General features: G+C 55.1%; 1 protein-coding gene across 8 annotated transcripts in view; it reads right to left on the reverse strand.

Annotated features, from left to right (window-relative positions):
• Positions 1–3504: 3504 nt before the first annotated feature.
• MAP2K5 (mitogen-activated protein kinase kinase 5) overlaps positions 3505–12309 on the reverse strand; it is a 245052-nt gene continuing 236247 nt past the window's right edge. For all 8 annotated transcript variants that reach the window (XM_001496608.6, XM_070270028.1, XM_014733756.3 and 5 more), the window contains one exon: positions 3505–3978. In XM_001496608.6, the coding sequence (XP_001496658.1) occupies positions 3874–3978 (105 nt within the window). In that variant the 3' untranslated portion in view covers positions 3505–3873. The remainder of the gene's footprint in view (positions 3979–12309) is intronic.

A 12309-nucleotide genomic window follows, 5' to 3' on the forward strand; every position in this document is an offset into this window, starting at 1 on the left:
GGCAGGAGAGACTTTCTATCCTTTGCAAGTTAATGCAAACTGTTAGGGAGATAAATAAATGACAGAGCTGCAATGGAATGTTGGGTTCAAAGGAGGGAAATTTGTCTCACTTTAGAAGAAGGACCTGGAGGGCTCAGCCCCATCGACTCGTTCATTGTGCTGTTATCTGCCAGAGGGGTGGTGACACCACAGCAATTAAGACAAACTTTCGTCTGTAAGTTCTCGCCTGCAATCTCACAGCTTCAAAACAAGACAAATGATACCGCCAAGGGAGGAAGCGAAGTCTTTCCAGCCTCTGTCCAAAGTCACAGTGAATATTTGTAGTTGTTCAGCAGAAATTTGTCATTACAAGGCCTGGGCTCTGCTGGCTGCCCCCGCCCCACATTGTAATCCATCTTGGTGGCTCGTGCTCGCCCAGGCTGTCTCCGGGACTCTACCTGGCCTCCCTCTGAGGGGCCCCACCCCCTGCCAGCCCCACCTCACTTGCCTGCCCCCTAGTTTATGAGCCTCTCTGGTGGATCCAGGACATGATTTCTGCCAACCAGAAAGGAGTCACGAAAAGCCAAGAAGAGCCATGGAAACCCAGCCCTGCCACGGAGGGCTGGCTGACTCCTCCTACTTCCTGCCCACTCCCCTCTGCCCTGTGCAAGCAGCCAGCTCCCACAAAAACCCAGGCTCGGGCTCCTTCCAGAGCCATTTACTGCTTCCATCTGCCCAGGGCTCCCCTGCCCACTCCTTCTCACGTCATCACACCTGTTGGCCTTCACCACACGCCCCTTGGAGCTGATGCTGGCCTCAGCCTCCCAGCTGCCCTTGGACTGAGCTGTTTCTGGATGGTTTAAGTGGAAACACCCCGACCCCTCAGTGCAGAAGTCTTGGGAGTCCACCTGGCCCCAATATGGAGTCAGGACACCGCTGTTTGCTTAGGCCACTGGGCGCTGTCAGTACTGGCTCCCTTCTTGCCCTCCTGTTCCCATCGCTTCAGGCCCTTCTGCCGGCTTGCCTGGCACTGCCTTCCTCCCCCTCCCCGTCCTCCCGCTACACTGAGAACACAGGTCCCCATCCTGATAGGGCCCAAACTTAGCTAAAGGATGAAGCTCCGATGGGGAATCAGGGCAGCAGTCAGTAAGGATGGAAGACGTCTTGGAGGCAGCATCGTGGCCCTCTCCGGGCTCCCCTACCCGAGGTGGAGGCAGCATCCATCCCCTTCTGACCAACCCGTGTGATGGAGGGGTTCCAGGGGAGCCGCCAGCCTGCATGCCTGGCCTCGTCCGGGCGCCTCACCCTGAGGTTATTCTCTGCCCTTCAGCCCTGAGTGTGCAGAGACCTGAAAGCACGTCTTCCCCCAAAGACGCGGTCTATCCAGCTCGAGCACAAGGTTCCCGGTCCTGGGCCTCCAGGGAACAGAAGGTGCTCAGCAAGGAGACCAGGGGCAGCCGGAGGCCTGTACCACCTTGAAAAGTGCTATTAAAGATACGACCACTCCAACCCTGCCCCAGGAGACAAAATGATGCCTCACATAGGGTGGCCCCTTCAAGGGCAACGGACTGAGCATGGGCTGGAAACCACAGCTCTGCCACATTGGTCATTCTGCCAACAGACATCTATTGGGCACCTATTAGGCCAGGGTCTGTTCTTGGCACTGGGGATACTGTGTGAAGAAAACACAGCAGAATCTCTGCCCTTGTGGAGTGTACATTCTAGTGGGGGATGGAGAGGGAGGAGACAGAAGATAAGTAAAATTAGTGGTTGTCACACAGTGACAATGCAATGGAGCAAAATGGTGGAGGCGAGGGGAACGAGTCCTAGGGAGCAGGTGTGTGACCTTAAAGAGTGGTCAGGTCAGGACCCACTGAGATGCCGTTTGAACAAAGATCTGAAGGATGCAGAAGTGAGCCCCCTGGATACATGGGGAACAGTGCTCCCATGCCAGGTACAAAGGCCTATGTTAGTTGGCATAATACTGGCTGTCAGTAATATGTCAACAAAATAGTTTAGTTTGAGCTCATTTAACAGTCCAATGCAGTCGAGCGGCATGCTCTTCTATGTGGCGACTCAAGGATTCAGGCTCTTCCCATTTGTGGCTCAGCCCTTCCGACCTCCCGCCATGGTCGTTTCTCCATTTAGCAGAAGGATGGAGAAAGGGTAGTGGAGGAGGCACATCTGCGTCTTCAGCCTCTTGCCCAGAAAGCAACATACCACCTGCTCTCATTCCATTGACAAGAACTAGTCACGTGGCCCCGGTGAAATGTGAGTGGGCTGGAGATGCAGTCCCGGGCTGGGCCATGGCTTCCTGCAACAGCTCTTCACTCTGGAGGGAATGCGAACCTTTCGGGGTCTCTGCCTTGGCCCTGATGGGGGAGTGTGCCTGGATGTTCAAGGCTCCGTGAGGAGGCCAAGGCCAGGTGGCTGGAGCAGACTGAGAGTTGGAGGTGATGGGAGTTGAGATCAGAGACTGTAAGGTCACACAGGGTCACATAGGGCTTTGTCCTCTGAGGGAGCTGGGAGCCCCTGGAGGTTCTCAGTGGGTTTGGTCCATGATCGGCCTGTTTGCGCAGGCTCCCTCTAGCAGCCGTGTGGAGAACAGACTGCAGGGTGGGAGCAGGGCCTGGAAGCAGGCTGCGGTTGTGGTCTAGGTGTGGTGCCTTGCACCAGGGCAGGAAGTGGTGGATAAGGCAAAGAGACCAGGACTTCCTGGTGGGCCAGATATGGGGTGTGGAAGAGAAGGGAGTCAAGGCCAGTCCCAGCACATTAACTCGGGCACTGGGGGCTGAGATGGGAAAGGGGTGCAGGAGGTGCCGGATGTATGCATGGCACCAGGAGTATGCTTTTGGACGTGTCAGGATGCCACTTAGACCTCCAAGTGGGGAACAGAGGGTCTGTGAGCCTCAGTGCCTGGCCTGTAAAATGGGGTAACCACACTTACCTGGTGAGTGGCTGAGAGGATTACCTGAGAGGATGGATGTGAATGGCCCCAGGGGAGTGAGGTGCGCTGGGTGTGGGGTCAGGGCCAGGGAGAGGCTGCCAGGAGCAGCTTGCTGTAGAGAGCAGCTGGTGGCAGGGTGTGGGGGTGGGAGGTAGAAGAGCCTCTCAAAACCGCCTGGGCCCTTCTCCAACTCTTGGTCTCCTGCTCCCTCCTCACCTACCGCTGCAGGTCAGATCCCTGCGTGGGAGCCAGCGCTGCTGTCCGGACTGCCCAGCCCTCAAGTGTGGGGGCAGACAAACTGCTGTCCAGCAAGGATCACACAGCAGGGGTCCTGAGATCCCAGCTCAGCTATCCTTGCCATGGAACTTGGTCTGGGGACTTCCATGCCTCAGTTTCTCATCTGTCAAAGGGGCTGGGTTATGGGCCTCATCACAGCACTGTAAGAACTCAGGGCGCTGGCAGGTGCCAGGTGAAGGGCAGCTCCAGGCACAAGGGGCTGGCACTGCCAAACATCCCTGCCCCCCACTCTGGGTAGGTAACAGACTCCCTGAACAATACAACCCTCATGGGGGAGGCAGTTGCAAAGCAGTAACACTTTTATTCCCATCAGTGATGCTGACAGGGCCTGACCCTTTACAAAGAAAAATGTTAGGAAAAGGAAAAGGGGCAGGGGCCTAGGAGCCTTCATTCTTGATGCCCTACTCCTCTAGCGCCCTCCAGTCAGTGCCTCCAGACTGGAGGGGGTGAGGGCTTGCCCTGGCGGGCCAGGGGCTGGCCACCCTTGAGGACTCCCTGGGCAAGGCCATCTGCCAGCAGAGCTGAAGGTGAGCAGAGAGGCCCGGGCCCAGCAAAGCTCTTCTGGTACAGACAGCAAATGGAAAGAGGGCGCAACAGGTGGGTTTTCCCCTTGGTGACCAGTCTTGGGCTTTCAGCATCCCACGGTGGCCTCATGGAGGCCCCTGCTGGCTCCGCCTCTCTTCCAGGGCCCTGCACACCCACATGGACACCACAGCGGCGTTTCCGTCATTGAACTGCACGATGAACGGGTGGCCCTGTGGGGAAGAAGAGGAGGCTGTGACAGGCATTCCCCAGACTCTGCGCGTCATCACACTTTCCAACGCCTGTTCTCAGCCTGGATCTTGCGTCTTTTCCCCAAAAGCTCTGTGATGGAAGGAGGACAGCTATCAGCCCCACTTTGCAGCTGGATGACTGAGGCCCAAGGTGGAGCAGTGACACACCCTCCGGAGCCCTCACTGCACACCTCTGATTCTGCCTGTGCTTGGCCCCTTCTCCTGAAACTCCGATCAGCCTGAAAGCTCCCCAGGAATGAGGGCTTGTCTTAACCCCACATGGCCTGGGCCTCCTCAGCCCAGGTTCTCTCCAACAGCTGCCCGGCCAGGCCTGCCTCTGGAGCAGCCAGCATTCCAGCCCACCTGCTGCCCAGAGAGCAGAGAATCGTCTCGTCAGAGGCTATGTCAGTTCCTTCTAGATTTCTTGTCTGAAGCTCTATAAAGAACTCACAATCTACAAGAGGAGGGAAGGCAGGTGTCAGGGCAAGGAGGGATGTGTTGGCGTCTGCGGATCCACTCCGGGTCCTGCCGAGAAGCTGGGGCTGGATTTGGAGGGGCCAGGCCTGTGTCCACAAGATGAGGCCCGTCTCAGGCTCTAACCTACTTAGCCCACAGGCAGGTCAGGCTATATTTAGTCAGTCCCCTCCCTTGCTGTCCTGAAGAATCAAGGTTCACACTTACAATCTGAGGGCCTCCGGGAGTTCCCAGGGAAGGTCAAAAAAACAAGCAAGGGCAGCCGTAGGGTCACCCTGGTCATAGGACAAAGGTAAAAGGAAAATGGCAAAGCGTCTTCTCCTCCCTCCTCCCCAAGTGGTTTCTCTAAGGAATGCATACCTGGCAGCTTCCTCAAAAATTTCATAGCCTGAGACTCAGGGAGCCACATGGGCAAGCAGAGAGGAGCGGGGGTGGATGGGTGGGTGGCAGCCTTCTCTGCCACCTCCCGCCCCTCTCCCAGCTCCTTCTCTCTCTCCCCTGCCCGCCTTCCAGCTCCAGCTTCCCTGCTCCCTCCTGCCTTCTGTGCCCTTCTTGGGTCCCCTCCTCTTTCCTCCCCACTGGCCTGACCTGGGCTCTCAGGGCTGTTTTCCCAATACACCCCAGTGTTGACCTGCAGCCCTGAGGGATGGCCACATGCTCAAAGCTCTGAGCTGCCTCGAAATGGGCTCATCACATGGCCAGGAGAGATGTGAGCCGGGGCTCAGTGCCCTGGGTACCCAGACGCCTGTGTCTGTGAGAGCAGTCGAGGACTAGGCCAAAAGGAAAAAGATTGCTTGTTAGACCTGAGATGTCTCTGGGGATAGGATAGAAGAATGTCCAGGCTTTCTCAGCCTGGGCTGACACTGTGCCCCCTTACCTGGTTTTCCCAATTCACACAAGGAAAACCATCCCTGGAGCATCTTGCACGGTCTAACTCAGAGGCACACAGAACACTGTCAGGTGCAGGGACAGAGGAAACTCAGAGGGTGCCAAGGGGCCCCAGCCCAGGGCAGGGACTCACTGAGGCCACAGAGGAGCTGGGCCTGGAGCCCAGCTGGGCACCTCCTGTGATCTGCCTGTGGCACTCTGTGGGGGCTCCCAACATACCTGCAGGACCCCTAAGGCAGCAGGCGCCTGGTGCATCCTGCCGCTGGGGAAGGGTGGGTGTCCAACAGGCGGCACAGGCCTGGGTGGGGGGCTCAGGCAGGAGAGGCCCAGGAGGGACTCTCTCTTGGCTCCCCTACGTTCTCCCCCTGTGTATGCATCTACCTAACACCCGCCTTCCTGAATCGCTGCCTAGACAAAGGGAGGCCTCCCTGAAGTCAGTGTGCACACTGCCTTTCAGGAGGCTCAGGAGAGGCGACCTTACGCCCTTGTGAAGAACAAAGGGAGAAGCTGTGCTCAGGAGCCGCAGGGCCCCCTCCCCCCAAGCCTGGGGTAGCACAGTGTCACTTTCCCAGAATGCCCGGTGACTTTGGGGCCCATATGCTCCATCTCTGTTATCATCTGTTCCGGAACAAGCAGAGCGGAACTGCAGGAGGGGAGAGTGGAGGCATTCCTCCAGTTACGGGAGGCTGATGGCCACACTGCAGGGAAGCATTTTGCCCAAGTGTCCTGGGAGACGGGGGAGGAGAAGGCTGGCATCCTCCACTCTGGTAGAGACTCTGCCCCACTCCTGCCCTCTTTGGCTGGGAGGTGACTTCTGTCTCCTGTGCATCCCTGATGCTTTACACCACTCTGCAAGGGTGTGACCTGGACAAGTGGTTTTGTCCTCAGCTATTGTTGATTGGTTTGAGAGGGAGACAGAGAGGGGAGAGAGACAGGCAGACAGACATGGAGGAGAGACCTCAGACTTTCTAGGCATCCAGGGCTGTGACATGCAAACCTGGGAGCTGTTGGCAGCATGGACCACCATGACTGAACACACCAAGAAAGCTAGTGTGCCAGGAGTGAGAGCACTGGGCTGCACAGAGAGAGGCAGAGTAGGGCAGGAGGGTGTCAGGATAGCAGTGGAGATTCTTGGGGGCCATGATACCGGGCCCTGGCAGCATCTCCACCTGCAGGGTCCATAAGCCCTTCAGAGTCTGAGCTTAGAGGCACTAAGTCACAAAGGTGGACACTATCATCTCCACTGTACAGATGAGGAAACGGATGCCATGTGCTCATGGTTGACCTGCCTGGGCTCCCAGAGCTGAGGCTGGGTCACAAGTCTCTGTAACCTAAACCCACTGCCCAGGGCTCTCCTCAGGCTGACCTGGGGTGGACAGAGGTAGGAGAATGAACATCCAGACTGCAATTCCCTCTCATGCGAATCATGCAGTTCAGGCCCACGTGGCCAGAGGTGGGACCAGGGCTGCAGGCTTTGAGCCTGAACTGTCCCAGGTCCTGACCTCTGTCAGCATCATCCCTGGACACTCTGGGAGAGTGCCCTGTTGCAGTGGCAGGTCACTCTTACTGGATTCTCCCTCCTCCCATGAGCCCCGTGTGAAAAGCAGGGAAAGCACAGCATCATCCCATTTTACAGAAGACACTGAGGTCCGGGGAGGGGAAGTGACCAGTTAAGTGTTGGGGCTGAACTCAGGTCTTCTGGTTTCTACTCTGGTGTACTCTTAGGGCTGGAGTGCATCTCCTGTGACCCTGGCAGGGTGTGTTCTCCCCTCCTCCCTAGAATATAGCTGTACTCCTCCAGCCCTGTGACACACAATGCAGGTACTCCTCATGAGTTTAATGAGAAACAAACAAAATCTGATGGACAGTTCTGGGGAAAGCACGAAAATCACTCAGCCACTCTGAAGTGCCCAAGTTCTCAGTTGGCTCCGGACAGACCTGAGCAGATGCTGGCACAGCCAGCTGCTCTAGGAGTCCTAGAAAGGCCAGAGGCCCGGAGACGGATGGGAACTGCACACCAAATAATATTAATAGAGTCCAGCACCATGAACTGAGTGCTGTGTGCCAAGCACTTGCGAAGGGCTTTGTGCTGATTTTCCCACTGAATCCCCATGCTCACTTTGGACGTCCACACAGCTATGCAGCTCCACCTTCCAGATGAGGAAACAGACATTCAGGGACCTGTCCGGGATCACTGAAGCAAGTGGCTGGGCTGGACCCACAAGGGGGTCTCCTGACTCCAAATGCCATGCTCAGGACCATGTGCTCTCCTGCACCTGCCAACAGAGAGCTGACCTGACAGGCCCTCTTCGGGTCTCTCTGAGGTCTCTCTGCAGCCCCCTGGAGCCTCCCTGTGCTTGAGTGAAATGCACATCCCTCTCAGGCAGAGGAATCCAGGTGTGGACAAGCTCTCTCAGTCCCATCAGGCTACCAGGAACGGATGGAGCGTGCTGTGGCCCACCTCCCTGGAGCCAAGACACCCACAAGCTGCTTGTCAAGAGCATCCCCCACCCAAGTGACTGTCCCAGACACCTAGGCCTCCGTCCTCCACACAGCAAGTGTTAGCGTCCACTCTGCAGAGCCTGGCGCAGTGCACGCCAGGATGTAGCTGCTGAATGATCTCGCTGGCCTCATCACCAGGCAGTGGGAGCCACTTCATTTCCTGGATTCTCTCAGGGCCAATTGCAACAATTAAACCGGTGAGGGTTGAAGTATTATGGTCCACAAACTTCATCACAGAAGATAGACACACAATGAAAGGAAAAGGATGGGAGGTAGGATGGATCCAAAAGTGGGACACGGGCGAGAGCGAGACAGACGAGTCAACACAACCAAAGACGGCTGGCGTCACCTGGTACAGACGCCTCACCAGGGGGGCTGAGCAGCAGATCCTGCCAGCGCCGTGGAGGGTGCTGGGGAAACTCTAACTGCTGAAGAGGAGTGGCGGCTCTCCAGGACACTCCCCTTCCCCTGGGCCTTAGTGTCCAGTGTTTCGCTACAGCTGGGCTCTCTACTTCTGTCATAATGTCCCTAATTTTCCTCCATCCATTTCATCATGATGAGATGCCCTCCTGGAGACTGACAGCAGGACACCGCCGAGTCCCTCCTGCGTGGACGGTGCTAACTTGTGCAGGAGGCAGGGAGAGGAGGGGTTAGTGTGTTCACTGCATGGGCAGGAAATGGAGGCTCCAGCCCTGCCAAAGCCGGGAAAAGTGCTGCTGAGGCTCAGCTGTCTGGACTCCCAGTCCAGTGCTCACTCACTGACACCTCACTTTCTGCCCTTAGTTAGGCTTCGAGTTTCTTCCCAAATAGGAATTTACGTATTTGGGGTCCCCACACCTTCTTTTATTGTATAACTTCCCAAAGAACATCATGCAAGTGAATCATTTAATAACTTGCTGGCGTGGCTGCAAGGCCTGCTGTGACAGCTAGCACGTAGCAAGCCCACAGTCAGCAGCAGGCCTAGGCATGACCAGGTGGTCTTGATATTCTGTATGTCTGCATCTATTTACCAAGCACGCGGTAAATATGTGTGCCCACTGGCTGCCTTGCATCTGCACATAGCCTTGAACCCTCCCAGCACCCCCATCTACACACAAAAGAAACCAAGGCGCCAAGAAACATGACTTTGGGCAAGGTCGCAGAGCTAGAAAGTGGCAGAGTTAGGGTCTGAACCCAGGACTTTCTTCTGCCACAGAGGACACGACACTATGGTGCTCTCTGAGGTCGGGCACAGGGAGTTTTCGATTTCTACTTTTTAAAAAGAGCATCTTGGGGCTGGCCCCGTGGCTAAGTGGTTAAAGTTCCATGTGCTCTGCTTCGGCTGCCTGGGTTCGTGGGTTCAGACCTACTCCACTCGCCAGCCATGCTGTGGTGGTGTGCCACATACATAGAGGAAGACTGGCACAGACGTTAGCTCAGGGCGAATCTTCCTCTCTTGCATGCGCACGCGCACGCGCACACACACACACAGACAAAAAGACTATCTTGTACATTATAGGTGCTCAACAAGTAATTTTTAACTGATAAACTGAAGTTAGGGTAGCAAAGAGCATATCTGTGACCTCCTTGTTTGAAGTTGTATGTGTCAGGCATTTCTAATCAAATAATTTATTTAATACTAAGCAACTCTGTTAAGTATTAATATTATCCCCATTTGACAGATGAGGAAACTCAAGCAAGAAAGATAAAGGAACCTGTCCAAGGCCACAGAGCTTGAACGTGGCACAGTCTCCAGAGCCCAAGCTCTCAGCTGTCCTTTCTCATCAGTGCCAGGGTCGGAGGATGGTGGCACCCACCCTGCAGGACAGCCTGCCCTCCAGCAGGAGCTGCTGCTCTGTCAGAGAACCCCAGCTTCCCTGGTTCTCCATTCCTTCTCTTCGGGTCTAGACTCCAGAGAAGCAGGAAAATGGAGGCCCAGGGCCCGGAAGAAGTTTCCCAGGGCTACGGACACCAGACCCAGGAGGTAAGAGCAGAAAGAACAATCAGAAACAGGATGCCCAGTAGCAGACTGCACCCCAAACCTAAGATGTACCTCTGTGGAGCCTTTCTTCATGTCTCTTCCCAACAGATGCCATCCTTTCCTCTATGGAATTGCGCAAAAACCTTCTTGTTGGCCTCCCAAGAGTACACACTTATTCTGCCGTGTTTTATTGTCCTTTGAGCCCATTTTATCCTAACACTAGACTGGAAGTCACTTGAGGGCAAGGCAGTGCTACTCTCATAGCAGCCTGTAAGAAAAATTAGCTGGATTGATTGGTAAGTTACGGTGCTTCCCCAGGAGCCTGATGCTAGGTTGAGAGGCACCCCCCAGGTTGGGGTGGGCAGGGAGAAGGCTCCACAAGCTGCGGCTGCTCTAGACTCCTGCGGGAACTCTCTGGATCACAAGGCTCCCCTCCCTTAAGGTGAACCCCAGGCATCTCCTCTCCCACCAAGGACGTTGCATGGGAGAGAATGCCAAAGACCTATGAGCCTGTTTAAGCAAGAAAGCTTGGCCCAGTTACATCCCAGCCAAGTCCAAAACAATTAACCACTCTAGGAGGCTGTTCAAGTGAGGGCCTGTCCTGTAATTAGGTGGTGCCCGTCAGAGGCGCTCCAAGTGGCTGGGGAGGTCCGGATGTCAAAGCACTGCCTGTCACTTTACCTTTCCTCACTGGGCCTGTGAGCTTTGCCTGAAGGCTCTCTGCACGTCCCTTTGGGATTCCAGCCCTCATGGCAGGAGCAACACTTCAGTTCCTTCTCAGCACTAACGGAGGAGCGGGAGGACTGGATGGACCTCAGAGACAGGCGGAGCTGGAGGGTGTAAGGTGTGTTGGGGCTTCTACAGATGTCTGATTCAATTTCTTCAGATATATTTTTAACTATATTTGTAAAAATCTAATTAAAAAATAACATACATACTCATCTATGTTCAACTCAATGTTACACTGAACACTGGTGATCTGTGACCCTGCCTTGTGATGGAACTTGTTTTGCAGCCCTTACAACAGTCAGTCCGCTTGTTAGATCTGTGCATACTACTGAACTTACACGCAGGCTGACATCTAGGAGGGCCACTGTGGTGCACTGGCCATTTGAAAACAGTGCTGTCACGTCCACTCGCACTGTACGCATGTGCAAAACCATGAGTGCCACACTAGAGCCAGGTGCACTGAGCCCATGGAGCACGTCTGCCCAGTAGTCTGTCACGTGACAACCAGCTAGGAAGGTGTGGATCAAGGCCTGTATTTGCCCTATATTGAGATTCTGCATTAATTTTACATAATAAAAAGCGTTCCACTGCTAAAGTTTCACAATGACCAAGTCTAATCCCTACTTACCCAGGAGATAACTTCAGATTAGAGAAGTTAATTTATGGAAGGACACACAGATGTCCAATGTCTGCTAAACTGACAAGCGGCAGGGCAGCCTTCATGATAATATTAACTATGAGATAATAAGTCATAACCATCCCTGGGGGTCAGTTCTTCCTTCCAGGCTGGGTGTGCCCAGGCTAATCAACACAGGGAGGAGGTGGCTGGTGTTGAGGCTGAAGGGGAGAATCATGAATGACTCAGTAGGGAGAAAATGAAGACTTCAATAAAGATTCTTCTGTCTGCCCCTGTGTCGGGTAATGCACGGAGCCCTGGACTAAGAGTCAGAAAGCCTTCTCTCGCCAGCCCAGGAGCTGTGAAGGCTTGGGAAGGGCCACAGTTGCCTCACCTATAAGAGAGACAACACTACGAGGGAACCTGCATTTCCCTGGCTTCATCATTCTATGTGGAGGGACTTCTGCTACTACACTCCTGAGCCCTGTCCCAGTGGGGAGGTGGGGCAGCACTGAGAGGAAGTACTGAGCAGGCCGGCTCAGGGGTCTCCCGGCCGCAGGGAGGGCGCACTGGGCCTGCCCTCTCGTGGTAAGCTCCAGGCAGGCTCCAGACCCGACGGGGGAGGCCTGCAGTTGTTCACCTCTGACGGGGATTCAGTGATGAGTTCCCAGCAAGGCTACTCGGACCACACACGTAAGCACATCCTTCAATCCAGATCTTTATAGAAGTAAAGCTGATACTTCCTTTCCATCATTTCCTGAGTCTTATTTCTCAGCTGGTTTGCAGCATGGGGAGGCTGTGTGCTGGCCTCCTCACCCCCAGTGAATTCCACTGCTCTCTCCTCCTCTAGCACTGGGTGGCGAGGAGTAGATGAGATTGCCTGTCTGAACACTGGACTTCACAGACACACGCTGGGCAGCGTGAGGGGTGGGTGCTGTTCCTCCACACAGAACGCAGGCCCTAGGGTTCTGCATTTGGGGCACGGCAGTCAGATGAGGGCATGAGCCTTCTCTCTGTGCAGCTAGTGCAGAGTCTGCCTGTGCACCTAGCCCGGCTTAAGTGGGCAAATGCCATGGGCACAGAGCTTTCTGAGGCAAGGCATCTTCTGAGGACGTGCTTTGTCAGCCTCTGATTCCTAAAATGT

The sequence above is a fragment of the Equus caballus genome, chromosome 1, assembly GCF_041296265.1.
Source record: "Equus caballus isolate H_3958 breed thoroughbred chromosome 1, TB-T2T, whole genome shotgun sequence".
NCBI lineage: Eukaryota > Metazoa > Chordata > Mammalia > Perissodactyla > Equidae > Equus > Equus caballus.